Source organism: Cinclus cinclus, chromosome 8 (genome assembly GCF_963662255.1).
Source record: "Cinclus cinclus chromosome 8, bCinCin1.1, whole genome shotgun sequence".
Lineage (NCBI taxonomy): Eukaryota > Metazoa > Chordata > Aves > Passeriformes > Cinclidae > Cinclus > Cinclus cinclus.
Window position 1 is genome coordinate 2,999,405 of NC_085053.1, and position 22,749 is coordinate 3,022,153.

Genomic DNA, 22,749 nt, shown 5'->3' on the forward strand with positions numbered 1-22,749 from the left:
ACCCTTTCCCTTTTTCTTTATTTATTTTGTATCAATAAATGCAATTTTTTTATCATTAAAGGAAGACAGATGGTAACAGGGGAGGCAGAGCAGAGACTGGGTTCTTTGCTCACCATTGCCCTACGTAGAAACAGCTCCATTCAAATGTCTGATTGGCAAATCCCTGCCTCCCGTTATCAGACACCCTTTGGGACCACACTTAGCATCCTAGTGTTACACTGCTCTGCTGGGACTTGGGGCTTTCCAACTCCTCTAAAGGTTTCAAAACTCTCAGCTCTGCATATCCAGGCTTGGGGGAGGAATGCAGGAAGGAAGAGAGGGCAAGAAGAAGCCTTAAATGAAAGAGAAAACACCACCACCATTGCCTGCCTCTACTGCCTTCTGCCCAAGGCTGGGTGGAGAACAGGCAGGGGAAATCCAGGCAACACGGAGGAGTGACGCTGGTCCCAAACAATCCTAGTCTTGGGTCTGGATCTCAGTCCCTACAGCTCAAGTTTGGATGCCAGTCTCTGCACCTTAACTCTGGATCTCACTCCCCATACCTCCCTTGCACCAGGCTGCCACGTTTCCCTCATTTGTGTCTCTCCTTTTTCCAGGAAAGAGTCTGCGTTGTGATTTCCCCTGTGCTGTTGTAGTTTGGAAAAAAAAATATGATAGAAGCAATGTTATTTGCATTTTGAAACCAACTAAGGAGAAGCTGGAGTGGGCTTTCAGCCAGTGCAGTCTGGCACTTGCTTTGTTGGGAGCATATAGAATAATTTATAAATAGCATGGTGGGATTTTTTTAAAAGTATATAATTATACTTTTAAAGCTCCTGCATCGCTGGGGAAAAGGAGTCTTCAAAAAAGGCTTTAGGAAAAAAAGAGTCTTGTAGGGGGAAAATTTGCTTTACTGGCATTCATAAAATCAAAAAAGAGGAAGGTTTTCCATTGCAGGAGACAATGCAGGAAACCTGTGGACTTCCTCCCACCTCCTCCCTGTGCAAAAAGATTTTAAGCTACCTGGATATTTAGGGGCTCAGTTTGGCACAGGGGGAAATGCGCAACTTTCCCTGGCCCCATGGGCAGAGCAGGATTTACTGAGGCTAGACCATGGGGGCAGGGGGATTGGTGTGATGTATTAAATTCTCTTGTCATTCAGGATCTGGAAAGATAAAGTCAAGTCTCCACTAAAAACAGAAAAAATAATGCCCAATCCCAGGGTTTTGGGAGCAGCAGCACATCCCAACCTTGGTGCAGAGGCAGAAGAGGCATGAGGAGGGGCAAAGGCTGTTCTCTGCATCCTTCCCACTCCAGGGGGATGACCCAGAGGCTTCACTGCCACTGCTTGGAAAGAAAGACAGGGGATAAATAAATACAGATGTAAAAGCAAGTTGGGAGCAAGCTTGATGTGGAACAACGAGGGAATTGAGTAAATCACACCAAGAAATGCTGCCCTGACTTCCAGCATCAATAGAGCATCAGTCCTGGGCTTGGGCACCCCCAGCACCCTCCAGCCAGCCCCGAGCCCTCCCATTGTCATCTCCATCCATGGCGGTCTTGAGGAACGCAGTCAATTCATCAGATTGCCCAGTGCAAAAATGCACAAATCCTCTGGCAGCCTGAGCTGGAGCTATTGATTTTTCTGATATTTCCTCTCCCTGCTGGCAGGGGATGAGGGTGTGATGATGAGCATCAGGAACTGGGGGGTCCCAGACCCCAGGGAAGAGGCAATGGACAAGGTCAGACTGGGAGCAGCCCAAATCCACTGGGAGATGTCAGGGTGTTTATACAGCCAGATTAGCTACTCACAGAAAGTTCTTCTAAGCCAGGAGGAGCAGTGTCTTCCAGGACATAATAATGCAGCAGATTGATCTGATTCCAGAGGCAGGAATGTTGGTATCCATCCATCCTCTTCCACGCACTGCCCTGTCAGCTCCTGCAGATTTTCCAAGGTGGGTACTATGATGCTTCCATCCCTGTTTCAGGATGAGACCTCCCAGGAGGGGCCCTGCCTCCCTCTGCCTCGGATGCAGCAGGGTCAATTTACCCACTGCCTGAATTTGATCTGCTGGGACTTAAGTCCATCACAGAGGTGGATTTAGGACTCAAAATTCCCAACAGGGATGGGGCAGCTCATGCAGATGTGGGTCTGTGAGCAGTAACCATGCCCTGCTGAGCTTGCGTATCATCTGCCCTGCACTCCTCAGGGCAGGATTTTTCCCATACATCTCTCATCCAGTGTCCACACACCTGATGTTAAAAGTCCCAACGTCAGGCAGCAACATCGCCCTGACTGGAAGCCCATCTGCAGGTTTGGTTGCTGCTGAAACACTCAGGGATGCACGGGGAAAGAAGCAGCTCTATTTTTCCAGGAGTGTGGCCTGTTCTGGGAGAGAAGCTGCCTCTGCCCTGGGTGACCTCTCCAAGGCTCACTCAGGGCCACAAGCGGGCAGCAGCTCCTCGAGGCTCACACGTGTCCCCTCCACTTTGCTGAGGTCACAGCAGCATCCTGCCTGGAAACCCAGCCACGGAATCTGCCCAGGCGGTTCAGTGCCCTTACCATGTGGCTTCCAGGAGTGCAGCATGCCCCAGTGCCACAGAGGGATGAGCCCCTGGGAGCTGTGCCAGTGCTGGCTGGGCTGGGGACTCGCTGTGCTGCCTCAATCTGGGAGCAGATGGGGGGTTTCACGCCCTTCCCTGGTGTGTAAGTGATTGCTCCTGGATGGTTTCCAATCCACATATATGCGCCTGGTTTAATTTATGCACGCTTGATTTGTGCGAGAAGACAGCAGCTGACCAGTGGTTAAGAAAACTGAACACCCTGAGAAGGTCTAAAATTAGAGAAGAAATAAGAGCTGCTTCCTCCAAGCCCCAGAGCTGCCTGGGCTGCTTCCAGGAGAGCCTGGGCAGTGCCTCCAACCTCCCTGAGGCAGCCCCAGGATCCAGCACCAATGCTGAATCCCCCTCCTGAAGCTGAAGGGAGCTTGTCCCTGCTGCCCCTCACCGTGTCCATAGGATTGCCCCACGGTGCTCTGGGTCAGCATAGACCCTTACCCCTTCGGGATGTTTTCCAGGGGACAGGGAAAAGGTAAAGTTTCCTGGTAAAGTGCCAGGTGGCCTTGGGACCATTCCTGTCCTGTTTACCCCAACCTCACTTGCCTTGTTAAACACATCCCTGCCTCCCCATCACCATCCTGACTGCTGGCCCCTTCCCAGGGGAATACACCACATGAAGGGAGTGAAGGAAACAGGTCAGCACCCACCAAACAGCAGGAAGGGAGGTCATCTGGGACAAGAAACAGCATCCATGGAGCTTCTGCTGCTGCTGGGTCACACAACCAATGCCACCATCACACCAGAGTCACAGCAGGCTGTGTTGGAAACATGAGATATTGGCACTTCTCAGTGCATCGATGCTGCAGCCACCAAGCTGCCAGAAGCACAATTGAAAAGCTGGAGGAACCCCTCTTTCCTGTGCCATCCCCGTGACACAGACAATGAATGGGGTCATGCCACGTGAGTGGTCCTGCTGGGAAGAGCAGCCCGTGCCCATGTGTGACACCGTGAGCTGCTGTAACTACATGCTGAAGGACCTGTCACTGCAATTCTCTGCACTGAACTCGTGTCCCCTATCCAGCATGTGGCAACAAAACGCTGAGTGCCAGCAAGTTTGAGGTGTGTGGTAATAGCTATGGCAGAGACATTTAAAGCTGGCTGGACTTCCTAGGAGCTTTTGGAAATCCTGACATGGCTTTGTGGGTTTTTTAACAACCTCTGAACCTTATCAACATGCACAAAAGGCCACAGGTTTCCTATTTGCAAGGGCTGTGGTCAGAGGTTATAGCTAGGTGGGTGTAAATCTCTTTTCCCATGTGACAGGACCTGGAGGAAGTGGTCTTAGGTTGCTCCAGAGGACGTTCAGATTGGATATTAAGAAAAAATTTCTTCACAGAAACAGTGGTCAAGCACTGGAACAGGCTTCCCAGGGCAGTGATAGAATCAAGGTCCTTAGAAGTGTTCAAAAAAAGTGTGGATGTGATGCTTAGGCACATGTTTGGTGGTGAGCAAGGCAGTCCTGAGTTAATGGCTGGACTCAGTGATATTAGAGATTTTTCCAACCTTAATAATCCAGTGGTTTTAGGAAAAGAACAGCAGCTCCTGCCAAACCTGGCTTGACCCTGCCTAGCTTGAGCCCTGAGACATGAGCATCCTTAGGGTGTCAGCTCCTGCTGATGTCCCCAGTGGGTTGCAGGTGCCAGACATTGTGCTCCAGTCTGCTGGGACATCTCCTGTGACAGCATTAGGTTGGCTGTCCCTCCCTGGAGGGTCTCATTCAGCCTGGAGAAGGAATCACATATCTCCAGGTCATTCCCTTATGCACCAGGGCTGAGTGTGAACCATCCACAGGTACCATAACGTACAGCTCCAGGTCCTGCAGACCCAGGACAGATGTCAGATCAGAAAGAATCATTTAAAGAAAGTGGGGACGTGTCCCAGAGACCCTTGTGCGACCAGGGCAGCACACCAGGGGGATTCCCATCCCAGTTCTGGGCTGAGTCCATGCTGGGACCTCCTTGCTCTGCAGGGAGCAGAACATCTCTGATCTCCGATGGCACCCGTGGGCCAGGCTTTGTCCTCACCATAGAAATTAGCCCTGGAACAAACCACACATATGTGGAACCCCCTGGCATTTCTCAGTGCCTCCAAGCAATGCCAGCAGATTTGGCAAGGGTCACCCTCACAGCCTGAGACCCCCAGATCCCTCTCTGTCTCCAGACATCATCACAACTTTTATAAACCTGGCAGGAAAACCCTTTCCTTGCCAACAGGGACCACTGAATGGGCTCTGACACCTGCAGGGTGACATGGAGGGGACACTGGGTGTCCCCTGCCTCTGAACGACCCCATCCTGCCCCACCAGGACATGCTGACCTGCAGCCCGAGCCATGCCTGCTCTATTTTACAGCCAGAGCAAGTAATAAATCCCCCTCCACAAGGCTGGAGGGTGCAATTGCTTTTCTGTTGTGCAGGTTTTATCTTGCACGACTTGTGGCATCACGTGAGGGAAATCTGTAAGTAAAAGTCAGGCTGGAGCCATTTATAACAGCAGCACTGTGATTGTTACTCCTGACAGCTGCAATTACAGGCACTCCCTTCCATCTCTGCGCTCTGGGGGAGTAGAGCCAGCATCAGAAGCAGCTTTTCCAGAGCTGCTCCAGTCAGCCACAGGCAGTGCTCAGAAAGGGTTCCAGGGAAGAATGTCGGATGAGGGGTAACTCCCAGTAAGGAGGGTTTGGGGAGGGATACAGGATGTAAGGAGAGCTCATCAGCTGGTGTTCGTCTCCATGGACAGGAATGAGGATTATCCAGGGGCTCAACAGGAACGAACAACAGGTCCAAACACTCACTGTGGAGAAACCTTCCTGGTGGCCCTGGATAAGACCAAGGGCCATAGGTGGGGTGCAGGTGAGGGCAGCATCCCGGCAGGATCACTGCTAGGCACTTCTTTCCAACACCACAGATTAGATCTCCTGCCTGTGGGGTGTTTGGTGTGTTCCAGGCAGGTCAGCACTGTGCTGCCAGCAGCCACAGTGGCCCGTGAGCTGCCAGGGAATTTGAGAACTGGGTATCAGAGAGATGCAGGGAACCCTGCCTGGGGAGAGGGAGAGGAAAATGAGGAACATCCACAGTCTTGCAGTGACATGGAAGTGACAAATAAAGCCCTTACTCACTCAATGATCCGAGGGGGTGCTGACAAGAGGCAGGGCAGTGTGGAGGTGGCAGCCCAGACTCAGCTGGGCTTTCCTGCTGAACACCTCAGCTCTGTCTTCTCCGGGTATTTTCTGGGGAACTGAAACATCCAAATTGAGCTAAATTCTATCATTATCCTGGTGAAAAACCCCACGCATAAGAAGTGACTTTTTTCTTTTGTTATTTTCAGTGAATAACACCATGGGGTTTGTTTCACAGCTCAGGGTTCTGCTGTGGTTGTTGTGTGGCGACCCCACCACATCCCCAGGCAGCCTATTCCAGAGTTTGACAACCCTTTTCCTGAAGAATTTTTTCCTAATATCTAACCTGAACCTCTCCTAGTGCAGTTTGAGGCCATTTCCTCTCATCCTATCTATTGCAACCTGGGAGCAGAGACCAATCTCCACCTGGCTACAGTCTCCTCTCAGGGAGTTGTAGAGGGCAATAAAGTCTCCCCTGAACCTCCTTTCCTCTGGGGTCAAACAAGCAGACTTTCCTGCTGGAAAAAAAAAAGAAACAAACAAAAACAAAAACAAAACAACAACAACAAAAAAGGGGAATCGGTAGAAGAAGCAGGAGGATGAATAAAATGAAACAAAAAGAAAGATTTTTGTGTTTGCTTAACCAAAATGTTAACCAAAATGAAATTTCTCCTTTTCATCTCCATTTAGAAAACAGAATACACACAGCATTTCATTTGGCAGCCCCAAAACAAAAAGACTTAGTGCTGAGATCTCTCTCTCCACTGAGAGATTCACTATTTGCACAGCTCCAGCTGCAACCTTTGAACCTCTGGCCAGTTTCTGTGTTGCAACCACATTGGTGCTGATGTCAGCCCAGCAGGGCTTCGGGCATGCTTGGGGATCAGTGTTCAGCACCAGCCAGAGGAATTTTTACATCAATGTTTAAGAGGTTTAATGATATGCCAGGAGAAGGCAGATTTATGCACATCTGAGGGGGGTTATGTGTTCCTGCTGATTTGTATTCAGCACGGCACAGGAATTTATGGAAGGAGGGGATCGATGTTTTATTGATACCTAAGAAAACATATATGATGGATGTGCTAATTACACATTTTTTTACTCCAGACTTCCTTTATTATACACAAACAAATGGTCCTGCTGCTTTAACAAATGCAGGGAAAATGTGCAATGGAGCCAAACTCCTTGGAGGTGATGTATGAGAGGGGGGCCTGGCTAATGCCAGGGCAGAGACCTCAGTTCTTTGTTTAACTTCTTCCCTAGCCAGTATTGAATTTTAGTTTCCTGTTGCCTGTGACTCCACTTCTATTTCATGGAAATCAGGAACAAAGGGGCACAGCTCTTGCAGCCACACTGCAGGGTCCTGGCTGCTACAGCAGGTATTTGTTCCCAAAAATACTGAGCAGGGTGTGCATTTGCTATGCCTTGCTGAGAGGGGACACACAGGGGGAAGAAGGAGCAGGGGTTTTTGTGTCTGCTAAAGCAGTGAGCGTGCAGAGGAGAGGAGAAGCACTCAGTGGTTGTCTCCCCTCCTCCTTCTCCCACTGCAGGGGTGAAGGCAAGCCAGGTGCTGTGACATGTGTGGCAATACATGTACAAAAATCAATATTCCTTATGGAAATCATAGGCACACATTGCCCTATCACTGCCTGACGAGCCTGAGCCCCACGCCAGCACTCCTGTGCTCCAGGCAGGGAAGGAGGGTGGCTGCTCAATGCAGAGCTCTGTGCTTTGGGGTGTGCTTTCTGCACAAGGCCTGTGGGATTTGGGGAGCCACCAAAGCAGGAGCCACCAAAGCACACCTTCTGTGTGCGGGGCACAGAGCAGATACAAGAGGTGGTAGCAGCGTGGAAGGGAAGGTGGGGGTAAAGCATGGAGCCCAAAGCATTGCACCAGAGTGCTGCCTGCCCAAAACTGGCAGCACAGCTTGGATTTTCACAGTGAGGACTTTGTCATCTTGGGGGCCAGGGGAAAAGTTCTCAGCCGTTAACCTCATGTTCTGCCAAGAAATGGCTTTGGCAGGCAGCTGCCACCCACGCAGCTCCAGGCTCCATATGCAGGCAAGGTATGGGGGTGCTTGGCTTTGACAGGGCTTGGTGGTGCCCTACAGGGATGTTTGGCAAAGTCTCAGTCAGAAGTGAGTCCCTCTTGGTCCATCCTGTGCTCTGGCAGGGGAATGGTGGGAGGCATGATGGAGAGGAGGGTTCTACCCCTGGGACATTGGTGCAGGAACCAAATCTCCCAAAATGTGATGAGGGGGACAAAGAAAAGGAGAGGGGCAGGATGAGAACATAGGCAGTGGGTAGCCTGCAGGAGCTCAGGAGCCAGGAGGGGACGTTTATTAACCAGAGGAGAAGCTCTGCCCACAGCAGGGGTGACATATGCCAGGTTGAGGTGTGCTGTGGGCTGTGCCACAGGAGGGGAGTGCCACTTGCTCCCTGTGCCACTCGCTCTCAGGAGCCACACACATCCCCAGCCTACTCCTCCTCCAAAGCCAGGTGTCTCCTAGTAAAAGATACATCTACAAACAAACCAGCTCTTAACTGCCTTCTTCTCCTTTTGTTGTGGAAAAAAAAGAAAAAAGTAATCATAGCTTAGTTCACAGGGATCCCTTCAGATGTTGCTTTCAGGCTGGCCGAGGCTTGATGTGTGTGGTGGTCTCTGCCCTCTGCTCAGGGACAATGACAGGTCTCCAGGCTGACCAGCAGGATGGATATGATAATTATGCAGGGGTATTTTTTCCCTGCTTGGCATTGCTGGTCACAGCCTGTTACTGTGTGTTTGCTATCCCAGCCTGAGTCCTGGGGCAGACCCACACACGCAGCCCAGGCAAGGGCCCTGCATGATTTCTTTTTTACCACCTGGTGCTTGTAACGCTTCTGGTTTTGTGTGCTCTGCAGCCCAGTGATGGGGGAATGGGCCAAATTCGACCTGGCTTATACTGGGATGACTGGGGGCTCTCCCAGCCCTGCACCACCTCATGTTTTCGGGGGTGGTTTGTGCATCCAGTGCAAGGGCCTTGGAACCGGGATCCTATTCTGCTCTCACCCAGGCTGCTGGGAACCAGCAACTATATTGACATTATCCATCATCAGAGCAGGAGCAGCATGTCTGAGCCCAGCATCCCCATCCTCAGCATTTCCACGCCAAGCTCCCGAAACCTCCACGGGCACCTTGCATCAAACCTGCTCCCACGCGTGCCAGAATGAGTGTGTGGGAGGAAGGATCAGACCCTCGGTGCAGTCGCAGTCGGTCTTTAAAACAAAAAAAGGCAAGGAAAAAGTGAACGAGAGCTGGTAGGCGCCCTAAGTGCCCTAGAGAAGAAAGCCGGCAAGGCAGGGAGGGCTCTCTCACCATGGAGACACGGCGGAGAGCGTGCGGAGGATGTGCGCTCCAGTTCATTTGCTGCGAGTACTTTTCCCAAGCTATTCAAAGTGGATTCCACGCTGCCTGTGGAGCGCCGGCTGGGTCGGGCTGGGTGCTGCTGCCCTGCACCGAGCAGGGCTGGCTGGGCTGGACCTGGACGGAGCCCAGAGGGACTGCTGGGGAGTGGTGGGAGAATGAGTGCATATAAATATTGCCGTTTGTTTACCAGGCTGGGTGTCAGTCAATTATATATATATATGTTTGTTTGTTTGCTTGTTTGCAGGTGGCAGAGCCAAGGGTTGGTTCAGCCTTTTTCCTCCTTCCCAGTTCAAACCAGGGCTTCATCCCCCCCTACAAAGGCTGCAACTAGCAGGGTACCCCTTGTCCCCACAGAAAATAGCTGGGGGAAGATTGGGTGCTCTAGCACAGCTGAATCTGTTGCCAGTCGGATACTGAGGAGAGGATGGGATTCCACTGCCCCACACAAGCTGGGATGCAGGGATCCCCTCCTTTTTCATGGAGGGCTGTGGTATACCTAACCTCATCCCACTTCAGGGACAGGGACAGTGCCGTGGTTTGGTGGCCCTGCATGGCTGTGTCCAGGTGCCTCAGTGATCATAGAAACAGAATAGAAAATATTCTGAGTTGGAAGGGACACGCAAGGATCATCGAGTCCAACTCCTGGCCCTGCACAGCACAGCCTCAAGAGGCACGCCATGTGCCTGAGAGTGTTGTCCAAATGTTTCTTCAGCTCTGTCAGTCTTCATGCTGTGACCACTTCCCTGGGGAGCCCAACCACCCTCTGGGTGAGGAACCTTTCTCTGATATCCAGCCTAACCCTCCCCTGATGCAGCTCCGTACCATTCCCTCAGGGCCTATCACTGTGATGCTCCAGCTTGCTGCCTTGGCTATTTTGGGGCTTTTCCCCACCTAAACAAAGCCTCTGGCACCTAGCGAGGCTGTGAAGAGGGTAAGAGAAAAAGCCCAAACTATTTCTGCCTCCCATTGAATGTAATTTTTTTCCTTCTTTTTCCTCTGGAAGCCCCTGGATGGAAAAGTGGGTGCATGCGTTGCTCACAGGCTGCTGAATGGAAAAGGTTGGCTTTTTTCCTCTTACACTTTTCACAGATTCACTGGGTGCCAGAGGCTTTTCTTAGAGGTGGAAAAAGCCCCAACATATCCAAGGCAGCAAGCTGGAGCATCACAGTGATAGGCCCTGAGGGAATGGCACGGAGCTGCATCAGGGGAGGGTTAGGCTGGATATCAGAGAAAGGTTCCTCACCCAGAGGGTGGTTGGGCTCCCCAGGGAAGTGGTCACAGCATGAAGACTGACAGAGCTGAAGAAACATTTGGACAACACTCTCAGGCACATGGCGTGCCTCTTGAGGCTGCGCTGTGCAGGGCCAGGAGTTGGACTGGATGATCCTTGCGTGTCCCTTCCAACTCAGAATATTTTCTATTCTGTGGTTGAGTCAGACGTGGCTGGGAGACGCCACACGGAGACACCACGGCATGTGCGTGAAGCACCTTCATCTTCATCCATCACCCGGTGCCTCGGGGTGATGCAGGGACCCCAGAACCGAGACCCCCAGGTCGCAGCCCCCCGCAGCACGGAGCGGGCCAGGGGCTGGGGGTGGCCACGAGCTCCCCGGGTGACTCGGGGCTGCCTTTCGCCACGGCCGGCAGTGGAGGAAGGGGGACCGAGGGACTCGGTCCGAAAGAGGGACTCGACAGCTGTGCCCGGGACAGGGGAACTTTCCACCCGAAGTAGATACCGAGATAAAGATTAACCGGCTTTGCAATGGCTCATGGCCGGGACCCCCGGGCAAGGCAGGGCAGGGTCACCCCTGGGAATCCGGCACCGCATCCCGGGAGGAGCTCGGCTGACACCGGACATCGTGTCCCGGCTTCATCCCGGGTGATCCCGGACATCGTGTCCCGGGAGGATCCCGGCGGACACCGAGGCAGCGTGTCCCGGGCATTGTGCAGCTCGTTCGCCGGGATCGTCCCGGAGCGGCCTGCGAGTGCCCTCCAGTGGTCCCGGGAGGAAGAAAAGGAGGAGGAAGATGATGACGAGGAGGAGGCGGCGGCAGCCCCGGGACGGGACCGCGGGGGACGCGGGAGGGGCTGCCCAGAGAAGCTGTAGCTGCCCCATCCCTGGAAGTGTCCAAGGCCAGGTTGGACGGAGCTTTGAGCAGCCTGGTCCAGTGGGAGGTGTCCCTGCCCGTGGTGGGGGAGCAGGACTGGATGAGCTTTAAGATCCAATCCCTTAATTTATCCCTTTAACTGTGCTGAGCACTGGAGAGGTCACACCTTGAATCCTGTGTCCAGTTCTGGGCCCCTCAATTCAGGAAGGACATTGAGGTGCTAGAGCAAGTTCAGAGAAGGGCAATGGAGCTGGGGAAAAATTCTGGTGAGGAGCGACTGAGAGAGCTGGGGCTCAGGGGAGACCTCGCTCTCTACAGCCCCCTGACAGGAGGGTGGAAGGAGCTCAGTGTCAGCCTCTTCGCCCAGGCAGCTAGCGACAGGGTGCGAGGAAACGGCCTCAAGTTGCGTCAGGGGAGGTTTAGAATTGATGTCAGGAAAGTTTTTATACGGACAGGGCTGTCAGTCTTTGGGACAGGCTGCTCAGGGCAGTACCGTCCCTGTAAGCGCTCAAAAAACTCGCGGACGTGGCACCTGAGGACGTGGTTTAGTGGCGAACATGTTGGTGCTCCTGGGGAAACGTTCGGACTCGATGACCTTGGAGTTCTTTCCCAACCTAAACCATTCTGCCGTTCTCCGTCCGCCGCCGTTCCCCGGCACGCGGATCCACGGCCGCCCGGAACCCTCGTGCGTGGGGCGCGTTTCCCGCGGTCGGTGCGGGCGCGCGTACCGAGGCGCGGCGGGGGAGCGTGTTGTCGGGCGGACCGGGGCGGGCGCGGGCCGCCATGGCGTCGCCCCCGCTGTCGGCGGCGGGCGGGAGCGGCGGCGAGCTCAGCTCGGGCTCCGAGGCGGCGGCCACGGGCGCGGCGCCGCCGGGCCGGGACCTGCCCGCGCTCTTCGAGCAGGCGGCCGAGCGGCTCCCCTCGCTGCTGTCCACCGCCAGCAAGGAGCAGCTGCTCTACCTGTACGCCCGCTACAAGCAGGTGAGGCGGGACCGGCCCACGGGCTGAGCGCGGCCCCGGGGCGAGCGGGCCGGGCCGGTGCGGGGGCGAGGCCAGTGTGGTGCTCGGAGGGGCCGGGCCTGGGGCTCTCCCGGGGCCGCGGCCCAAAACGTGGCAGCAATGCCCAGGAGGAAAGTTGCGTCCCGGGTGATGGCGGGAGCGGAGGTGTTTCCGTCCGGGACAGCGCCGGCTGCAGCTGCGAGGGAGCTGGATGGAGTCTGGTGGGACAGAGCGCCGCGAAATGTGCGGGAAGAGTGGTTGGGAAGTGCGCCAGCGAGAAAATACCCGGCGATGCTGGTCCACAGCAGCTAAACACGAGCCCGAGAAGGCCAAAACATCCTAGGCTGTATGAGCCATAGTGAGCGGTGATAGATAACGCAGAGAATAGAAAATTCCAGTTCCAGCAGGACCAGGGCAGTGACCGACCCCCTGCGCTGGCTGTGGGTCAGGTCGCATCTCAAATTCTGGGTTCGGTTTTGGGCTCCTCAGTTCAGGAAGGACACTGAGGTGGTGGAGCATGTCCAGAGAAGGGAGCAGAGCTGGGGAAGGGGCTGGAACACAAGTCTGGTGAGGAGCAGCTGAGGGAGCTGGGGGGACTCAGCCTGGAGAAATGGAGGTTCAGGGGGAACTTTGTTGCTTTCTGCAACCACCTGAGAGGAGGTTGTGGCCAGGTGGAGGTCGGGTTCTGCTCCCAAGTAACATGTGACAGGGCAAAAGGAAATAGCCTTAAGCTGGATCGGGTGCAGTTCAGGTTGGACACCAGGAAGAATTCCTCACTGAAAAGGTGGTCAGGCATTGGAAGGGGCTGCCCAGGGGAGGCGATGGAGTCACTGTTCTTGGAGGTGTTACTGGATGTGACCCTTAATGCTGTGATCTGGTTGTCAAGGTGGTAATCGGTCTAAGGTTGGACTCGGTGATCTCACAGGTCTTTTCCAAACCAAATCACTCTGTAAATCCATCATCCTGGCTCTTGTTCCTCACCTCTCCTCTCACCCTTGCTCAGTGCGGGTGGCCCTGGCACTGCATCCTTTGAACAACAGGAACGAGACTCAAGTTCTGCCAGCAGAGGTCCAGGTTGGATATTAGGAAAAAATTCTTGCATGAAGAGTGGGCAAATATTGGAATGGGCTGCCCAGGGAAGTGGTGGAATGACTATCCCTGGAAGTGTTCAAAAACCAAGCAGATGTGGCACTTTGCCATATGGTTTAGTGGGAATGGTGGTGTTTGGCCAAAGGTTGGACTGAATGATCGTGGAGTTCTTTTCCCACCTTAATGATTCTGTAGCATTGGTTTGGCTTTGGCGGAGTCCACCGTGGTTGAAATTGGTGTGGAGGACAAACTCCAGCTGAACTGGTGGGCTCTGGTTGTAACCTTGAACACAACCCCCACTTCCCCTTCAGCCAGTGTGTGAACTGAGCAAGCTATGGGTTGCATCCTGTTGGAATGCACAGTGTAACTTCTTCCTGCTCCTGTGGGAAAAGTTACATAAACCAAACAAAGCTCCAGTTGCAAAGGACTGTAACTTAACTTGGAGAAACAGAAAACTGTTAGTGTTGTTACACCCAGAAGATAAAAGGGTAAAATTACAAATATAGGCCGGATGGAGCTCTGAGCAACCTGTTGTAGTGGAAGGTGTCCCTGTCCATGCAGGGCTTGGAACTAGGTGATCTTTCAGCCCAAACCAATCTGTGATTCTGTGGCTCAAGTGTGTGGCAAGAGGTGCTGCCTCAGCTCAAGATCTGAATCCCACTCATTTGGATGAACAAAGCTGGGTGTGCACATCTTCCATATATGTTCCTCCCGTATGGATTACCTATGTCCTACTACTGCCATGTATAAGTGCTCTCAATTTTTTAGTGCAATATTTAATTATCCTCTAAGCTGGCAGCTCCCAGGCTGTGGTTTGTGGACTAGTAATTACTTTAAAAGCAAGCTGGTCACGTGAGGTTTTGTTTTCGGGCTGTGCTTGGCGCTTAAACAGGAACCCAGGTTTCTCTTTCTCTTGTAAGAGAAAGGAGGGTAGGAAAAAAAATACGAGGAAAATTTTACAATGCCCAGGATGAGAGGGAAAAGATGTTTTTTCTATATTTTTTTGTCTGTATTCTCAGGATGCTTGTTGCAAATAACATCTCTATTTTTTTTTTTTTTGCTCTGTTTCAAATGCTTTGTGACTATCCTGGATAGAAATGGTAAGGGTTTGCTTGCTTGTCAGCTCACGATTGTCCACAGACTACAGAGGGCTTCCTGGTGTTAGTTCTGTAAGACAAATAAGGAGTTTAATGTTAAAAATTGCAAAAATCAGAAGCTCTTTCACAGGAGTTTTGATACAAGTCAGGAAAAGCTGGCAATTAACATTTTGTCAGCACAGATTTCCAGTTGCCTTCCACTGAGAAGAACAGGGCATTTATCTGTCCTTCTCCTGTGTCTCTGACCAAGCAGGATGTGACAGCAAGTGACTTTGTGCTCCTTGGTTTCAGGCTGTGCTTGGCTCCTGGATTTCTGTGCCTTCCCAGTTCGGAAAGGTGCTCTCCCTGTTACAGAGTGCCTGGTAGTGTAGTGCTGGCACTGGCAATGGGAGAGGTTTGCTAGCACAGCCACTGCAAGATTATGCCCTGCTAACTTTAAGTTTTGCAGCATTTTGTGCTTTAAATCAAAACGAGGGTGCTTAATGCAAGTTTTCTATATTTAATTACAGCAGCCATATCAGGATGCATAATGAGCTGCTAATATATTGCCCCGCTGGATGGTGGAATTGCTGGCACAGGAAAGGTGCTGACTCAGATCTGTCCACTGTCCTTGATTTGGCATCCTTGTCTTTTCCCAGTTTAGTATTTTGTGTCACTAAAGGCTTTGATTTAAGATACAGCACCGTCATAAAAGAGGTGACAGTAACAGCTGAGCTCTCTGTTAAAATACTGTATATTATTTATTTCCAACTGTTTAGGTATATAGGCATTTTCCTGGAATTTTATTACCTTTTATTAGAGGCCATTTCAGGATTTTATTACTTTTCTCTCTGATTTTGTTTATGTGTCAGAGACCTGAAAATAAGGGAACTGCTTAGTTGTCGTCTCCAGTGAGGTTTTTAGAAGACGTTACTGAGTTTATGACTCTGCCCCACAACAGGAGGAACAGACTAGTCCATAAGGCTCTGGGCTGGGACTGATTTTTCTTTCCTTCTACTACTTTCTGTGTGGCTTTGGGCAAATCACTAGTCTGGGCCTTGTGTCTGTAGTGGTGAAGTGAAGGGAGCGCTTGCCCGTCATGTCGAGAATGTCAAAATTGGAGGCTCAGAAGGTGCTGTAATGGAGACCAATGTAGCAGTGGTGATTTAGATAGGGGAGGGGATCCAGAACTTGCTGGAAAGGACTGGACTGGGAAAACTGCCCTGCTGGGAGGAGGATTATGTATGTAAATACTGAGAGGGGCTGGCAAGCTGGAAGTCCAGTGGCAGAACGGGGCCTGTACTGTCTCCGAGTGTGGGCTCAAGGATGTAATACCAATTTTGCATGATGTCTTTCAAGTATATTGTGGAATGTGATGGCACAGGCCTGCCCTGAACACAAGAATTTCTGCGTGCAGCTTCCTGTGGCATGGAACTGTGTGATGGCACTGACTTGGTTGTTACCAGTGTGACTCTGTCTCTCTGGGATATGCAGTCCCTTGGTCATCATGACCCCCGTTCTGTGGTCGGTGTTTGCTTGTCCTTCCTTAGGCCCCATTTTCAGTCAGGGCTTTTCCATGGGTTGGGGCAGAGCTGTGGGTAGGAACAGGCAGGAACTGCCATCTTGAAAAAGCATTTTATTTTACTTGGCTTGTGTATAGTGAGAGCTCAGTCCTGCTGTCCGTGGAGGTTCTGTTCCTGTTATTGCTCCATAGGGAGGCTGCAAATACAATTGACCTTACAAGAGTTACAATCAGGTAGGAATATTTGGCTGGAACACTCCACTGTATAAGTATGTTGGCAGAAAAATCAGCAAAGAGCCATTTAACCACCACCAGGGAGGGAGAACGAGTCATGGAGTAAGGTGTGAGGAGAAGCTCAAGGTTTCTCAGAGTGTGGAGCAGCAGCTCAAGGTGTATGGGGATGGTGAACAGCATTAACACATCTCTGAGCATCTCTCCCTCTTCTGAATGTCATTGACCTTCAGCTCTCAGGTGAAGGCCTCATCCAAGGTTTCCAAATTTATTTTGGCCACAGATGCAGATGACTGCAGACACTGCCTGTTGGGGGCTGCCTGGGTCACGTTTGTGCAACCCACAATAGTGCCTGCAGGCAACTCTGCATGCAGAAGCAATACCAGGAAGTTTTTAATGCATTCTGGATGTCATGTTCTTTTAATGCAGCTGATGAACTGTAAACCCGGAGCACTGAGCATCAAGTGACCAGTCAGCACCCTAGACACTTTCAGGAATTATTTTTTTGGATGTAGAATGTGAAAGTCTTAATTTTAAATACTAATAAAGGCTCTTGGCTTCGTGCTGGCTATAGAGTAAAACAGCTTTTGAGGTCCTCTAGGGAAGTGGCAGGAGGACAGAGTCCTGCACAAAATTTTGCCTTTTTTTTGTCTGTATTGGCATGTTTAACTCCCCTTCCTCAGCTGTCAGGCTTGGGTCCCCTTTTATGTTAAATTCCTCCTTAGTTTCTCCTGTATTGTGAGTCTTGCAGCAAAAAGAGAGGAGCCAAAATCTTGTGTTTTATTCTTTCCAACAAAACCACTGCAAGCCTTTTTAATGTACCTTCAAATGGAAAGCAGGGCACAAGTGCACTTTTTTTCCCCTCTTGATGGATGAAATTTAACCACTGTTCCTTGATTTGTATTACTATCAATGTTACTAACAGTCTCCCCCAACACTACAGCAGCCTTTGAGTGCCAAATCTCCAGAGAGAAAACTGCTGTCGTGTTTTGATGATGGCAGTGGAAAATTAATATTAAAACAGATTTATTTTTTTTATCTATCTTGGCCAATTTCTGCAGGTTGGCTGTTGAACTAAAGAATTGCCAAGCAGGCGTTTTCCATACAGATAATGAATTTGCATTTTATTCCCTAGTTTGTTTTGCTTTTTAAAACAAGTGATCCAATCCACCTCAGAGCATGGAAAAAAACATTTAGACTACATGAATTGTGACTGATTTATAGAACTTAACTGTTGCTAGCCTATTCTCCTATTTCTCCATGAAATGCAATATATTGTTTTAAAGGCCAGCTAAGATGTTCTAATTTGGATGAATTGCTCACTGGGAGTCAATTCATGTACAGAAAATTAATTTCAGTTACAGTCACTCATATCCTCTAACATTTTAAATGAAAAACATAGTGTAACTAATAAATATCTCTCAGCATGGGCATGCTCTCTTTAAAGCCTGATTAATGCTTCCATCCTCAGCATAAAATCCCCACCCTGTTAAGGTGAAGAATTGTTAGTTGATTTAAGCACTTCACCTGCCTGAACACTTAAGCATATTTCAAAAAACATTTGCTGGATGCAGTTTGGTTTTGCTCTGCTACCAAAATGTTTCTCCAGAAGCCTTTGCCCACCTCCAGGATGTACCTGTGTCCCTTTCCTGGGGTCCCCATCTGTGCTGTGTCCTGTCCTAGGGGGACTTGCTGTTATAACTGCTTCCCAGGAGCTGCTGCTCTGGTTCAGCTCTGACTTCTAGCCTTTGACCCATCATCCTTGTGTTAAAAAAATTTTACATGTGGAAAACTGCTTGAATTCCACTGGCACCAAGAGTTTTACACTGGCTATGGCATTTTTTTTCCATATATCTATCCCTGGGCTCTTGTTCCCTTTCTTCCTTTAATTTCACCCACCCACACACAGACATTTTAATTTCTGCCTTGCTTCTGGCAGGTTGGTTCATCTCTGGCACTCAGGCCTTGACCCGTCTCTCATGCAGTGCTTCCTGTAGCCAGGTGCCTCAGAGCAAATTCAGGAGCTGCCTGGCATTCCTTTGCTCCAAGTTTGTCCCCTTGCCTCCCAGAGGACCTTAATTAAGCAATTATATATATTTTAATTAAGCAAAGTCTGTTTACTCAAGTTTTGTGCAGAAGCAGGTGAATTTCAGCCATAATGAATAATCATCTCTGTAGAAACCCTAATCAACAGAATTTGTCTTTATCCTGGTGGAAGATGAGGCATTTGGCTGGGTAATAATCATAACATTAGTGAGAAATCACTCACTGGTTATCCCCGTGGGTAATGCATGCAAAAGAAATGAGCTGCACAACAAAATTGCTTCCCATGCATCATGCAAAGAAAACCCAGGGATGCAGAGGTGCTAAAGGAGGGGCAAGGTGGGGTTGATGAAGTTGTTTCCCAAAAAAAACCTTTCTTCTGACCTATGACACAGTTACCCTGAAACCATCAGAGCACAGAATTTTCCTTGCACTGCTCCCCTCTGTTTTTTTCTGACAGAAGGAAATTTATTTTCTTTAGGTGAAACTTGGAACCTGTAACACCCCCAAGCCAAGCTTCTTTGATTTTGAGGGAAAGCAGAAATGGTAAGATGAAATCCTTTGCATTCCTAGCAATTCTGACTCTGCTTTTTGTTCCATCTTGTCTCATCTGTTGGCAAATTATGGACCACAGGGATGTCAGCTCAGACTGTTGCCACTGAAATGGCATTAAAATACTTTGTTTAACAGGAAAATGTTTGCTGCTATGCCTGATACAGATGTGAAATCCCAGACTCCTGTATTTACTGTCTTCATCCAGAACTGGCATGCATACAGCAAAAATGTGAAAACAGCTACAGCTTAGTGAGCACAAACTGTGTTCCAGTCTGGATCAGGGTCTCCTGAAAGATCCTTTCACATCTGAGCTGCACTGGCAGTGGCTCTTCATGGCCTCAGAGAAAAGTTGACCATTTCAAGCTGAATGAAAGATGGCTTTGCATGCCTTGAAAGGATTTTGCTAAATCTGTTTGCTGTATTCCACTGATGCCGCTATAAAAACACCTTGTCCTGTCTGTGAGGGGCTCACTGATTTTTTGCTGTTGCTCCTAGGGAGGCTTGGAAAGCCCTGGGAGATACCAGCCCTCACCAAGCTATGCAGGAGTACATCTCTGCAGTGAAAAAACTCGACCCCAGTTGGAATCCACAGGTAGGAAACGTGGAAATATCCTTCGGAAAACAAGCCAGCATTTGTCTTTGTGAAGCTGACAATGGTTCAACTTCTCACAGGCTTTAATTGCTGCATGGCAAACTTCATTTTGAGCAGATCAAAGTCTAAATTCGTTTTTAAAACTCTCCTTTTGTTATGATTGAAGCATGAAGAACCATCTCTTTCATTCATAATGATCTTCATTATAGCAAGCGCATGCACAGGGGTTGCTTTGGCTGTAGTGATCTAATTTATTTTGCTCTTATTGGTTCATGCTGTATTTAGCATGTAAAGATACTTTTTATCCTTTTCTCATCCTTCTCTTTTCAACTACTATTTAAATGTTGATCAATAGAAAGCAATCTCCATGAAAGTGATGTGAACTGAATGATCAATTCTAAAAATGTTTCCTTTTTGTTTCCATGCAGCAAATTACCAAATCTGATTATGATTAGGTACTCCAACATAACAAGTCTGTATCTGTGTGTTATAGGGAGACTGTACTGTCATTTTAATTAATTTGTCTTTCATCTACCAGGTTTATTATTTGATTGAATCCTTAAGGATATCTCCTGTTTATTGACCGACTTTTATACCATTTTTAGAGAGGATTGCTCTTTAGAAAAAGTATAGTCTTTGGAAATAGAGTGGAGATATTTCACTAATAGTAAAATGCTGAAGGCATGGTAATTTCTTCTCGTGGTAGGAAATTTGTTCTTCTATGCTTCTGTGCTTTGGAAGCAAAATCTTGTGTGGGAACAATCCTATGAATCAAGAATTTGATTATGAGTTGTCTTCTGATCCTGTTCTTGAGAGTTAAGGTTAATTATTTTTCTTATTTTCTCATGAAACACTTGTCTGTGTTTCATGCCATTCGTAGTGTTTTTGCAGCAAAGAAAGGTTGTAATTTAGAAAAAATCCTTTTTTACGCCCTTGGAGAAAACAGTTTTATGTGCTGTGCAATTAGCCAAAGTTGCCTGCTTGCTGGGTAAATTCTGGTCCAGGCTAAAATTCTCATACAGAAATAAAGTAATTTGTAAAAATCTATGTATAATCTTGAATGAATTAAGTGTCAAGTGAAACACATGATTATTGATTTAAAAATGAAAAAAAGAATTCAAACAAAATACTCAGTACTTTCTTGAGCTAAATTTTCAGCATGGTGACAGGCTTAGCTTTTTGGGTATTCCCTTCACTTCCTTGCCTCAGAGAAATACCTAAGAAGAAATACCTAATACCTATCTTCACCTAAGGTGAAGAGGTTACCTTAGCAGAAAATGTAATTTAAAAGTCAGCACTGAAATAAAAGTGGCTTTGCTTTCTTCAGAAGAATTCACCTGTCCTTCTTATTACATCATCCTTTTAATTCCACTTCTATGGGATGAAAATTCTCTCAGGAATCCGCTCTGATGCATCTTGTTCTGCTCTCCTGTTTTTCCTTCTCCACACCAAATCCAAGTTCTTGAGCCACGAGAGGGAGCTCTGTTCTTTAAAATGATGGAAATGCATGTGTCAGGGGATGGAGATAAAATAGCTACTTTAGTCCTCAAATTTCGACTTGGATTCATAGAAAAGAGCAGTGGGTACATTACAAGGTGCTTCATCACTGTCATTGTGTCTCCTTTACATGCTCACGTGCTCATCTGCTGGGTTCCTTCAGATTCTTTTCACATTCCATAGATTGTGAATGAAATACTCCAAATGCTTGGTTAAAAGCAGTGTGAAGTGCACATTACAAATTTGAAAAGTTTGTCTTTCTTATCATTATGAATCGTAAATAGTAATTAGAGTACAAAAGTGTTCTATTTCTTATCCTTAAGAATTTTGCTGTTTTAAAGCTTTCTCAGTGTTCCCAAGTTATTTTTTCTTCAACAGTTCATCTCATCTGTTAAAGTTGTTCTTTTTGCATTATTTTAAACCCTCCTCAGTCTCCTGTTTCATATATTTGCAAAAGGGCTTTGTTATCTTGATCCTTTAGTAAAATTTTAAGCTTAAAACCACTTATTTTTTTTCATAGTTTCATTTTTGCCTCAGCATATTTGCTGCTGTTCTGCAGCCTTCAGGCTGTCAGTGTTTTTGTTAATTGATAAAATGGAACTAAATGCAGTATTTCTTTTGCAGTCCAAATAGATCCACTTCTTCTTTCCTTTTTCTTGTTTCTCCATTGAGTCATTCTTTCTTATTGAAGTTTCTTTATTTGTACATTTCCAGCATCAAATTTACCTGCTTTAATTTAGTATCTTTGTTTTTGATGGGGGGGAAAAAAAAAAGAAAAATAAAAGTAAAAGGGTTCTGATGCAGAGGACTGCCTTGAGTTTGTGTTCAGAAGCAGTGAGAACTCTAACAGCAGCCCAGATCTCACCTGCTACTTCCTATTCCTGCACTGGCTTTGGAGTACCCACACTTCATTAGGAGACAGCTGAATGTGGAGAGTCAGCAGCATAGCTGTTCTCTGCTCTCTGAAGTTTGTGTGCTGTTTTTGACAGTATCTGCTTGGCTATTTCCACTGGGGTTTAGTTTCTTTTTCACCCTTGCTCCCTGCAGGTTATCTCACAGTCCTATCTAATCTTCTCTTTCAGAGCTTTGTCTAAAATCTGGGAAGAAATTATTGTACTGCACTTATTTTCAGCAATTTTATTTGCTGAAAAGTCTTTAAAATTAACAGGCAACCTCGAGGATATTTGAGGTGAGGTCCATTGTTTTTACATCCATGAAGCCACGGGAATGTCATGGCTGTGCTTGTCTAGAACCAGTAATCACAATTGCCTTTCAGGATGTTTTGCAATTCAGCCCTTCTGTGTTGGCATGGTCTTACTATGTGCTGTGGGTTGTTTTGTTCCTTTTCCCAAGAACAGCTGTTAGTAGGAGGTCGGGAATGTTCTTTTCCATGCTGTCTCCTTCTCCTCTTGATGCAGTCTTCCTTTGTCATCTTCTACCTTTTAGCACATCTTTTGTTTCTTGTGAGTCATTCCTTTCAGTCTGAAGTTCCAGGCAGTGGAAAGGTAATTGCTTGGACCAGCTCAGTTCTATTTGCATATTTTAGAGACATCACCTGTCCTTCAAGTCTATTCACTCTTCCTCCAGAGCAGAGAATAATTTATGAAGCCATTCTTTCGCATTCTCCAGCCTGAAACAGAAACATTTCATGCCGTCAACACCTCCCAATACTTCCAGTCCTTTACAAAGGAAGATGTGTCCCGGCTGCTTCTCTACTCCTATGTTCACCTGTCCTCTTCCTGCTTTACTGGCACCAAATGACATTTGCTTTTGGTGGCTTTGGCTGGCGTGAGCGTGGTGGTGACACTGACCTGCTCTCCCTGCCAGCCACAGCATGCTGTCCCTCTGGCTCTGCATTCCCATTGCCAGGGTGCTGTCCTGGAGCCGCAGGGATCTGGGGAATGTCACCTTCAGAAGA

The 22,749-nt window shown here is 48.7% G+C and overlaps 1 protein-coding gene across 1 annotated transcript in view; it reads left to right on the top strand.

Annotated features, from left to right (window-relative positions):
- The first annotated feature begins 12,010 nt into the window (after positions 1-12,010).
- The window catches only part of ACBD6 (acyl-CoA binding domain containing 6), an 80,903-nt gene continuing 70,164 nt past the window's right edge, over positions 12,011-22,749 (top strand). The window contains exons 1-3 of the mRNA XM_062497409.1: positions 12,011-12,208; positions 18,669-18,733; positions 19,238-19,334. Of these exons, the coding sequence (XP_062353393.1) occupies positions 12,011-12,208; positions 18,669-18,733; positions 19,238-19,334 (360 nt within the window). The remainder of the gene's footprint in view (positions 12,209-18,668; positions 18,734-19,237; positions 19,335-22,749) is intronic.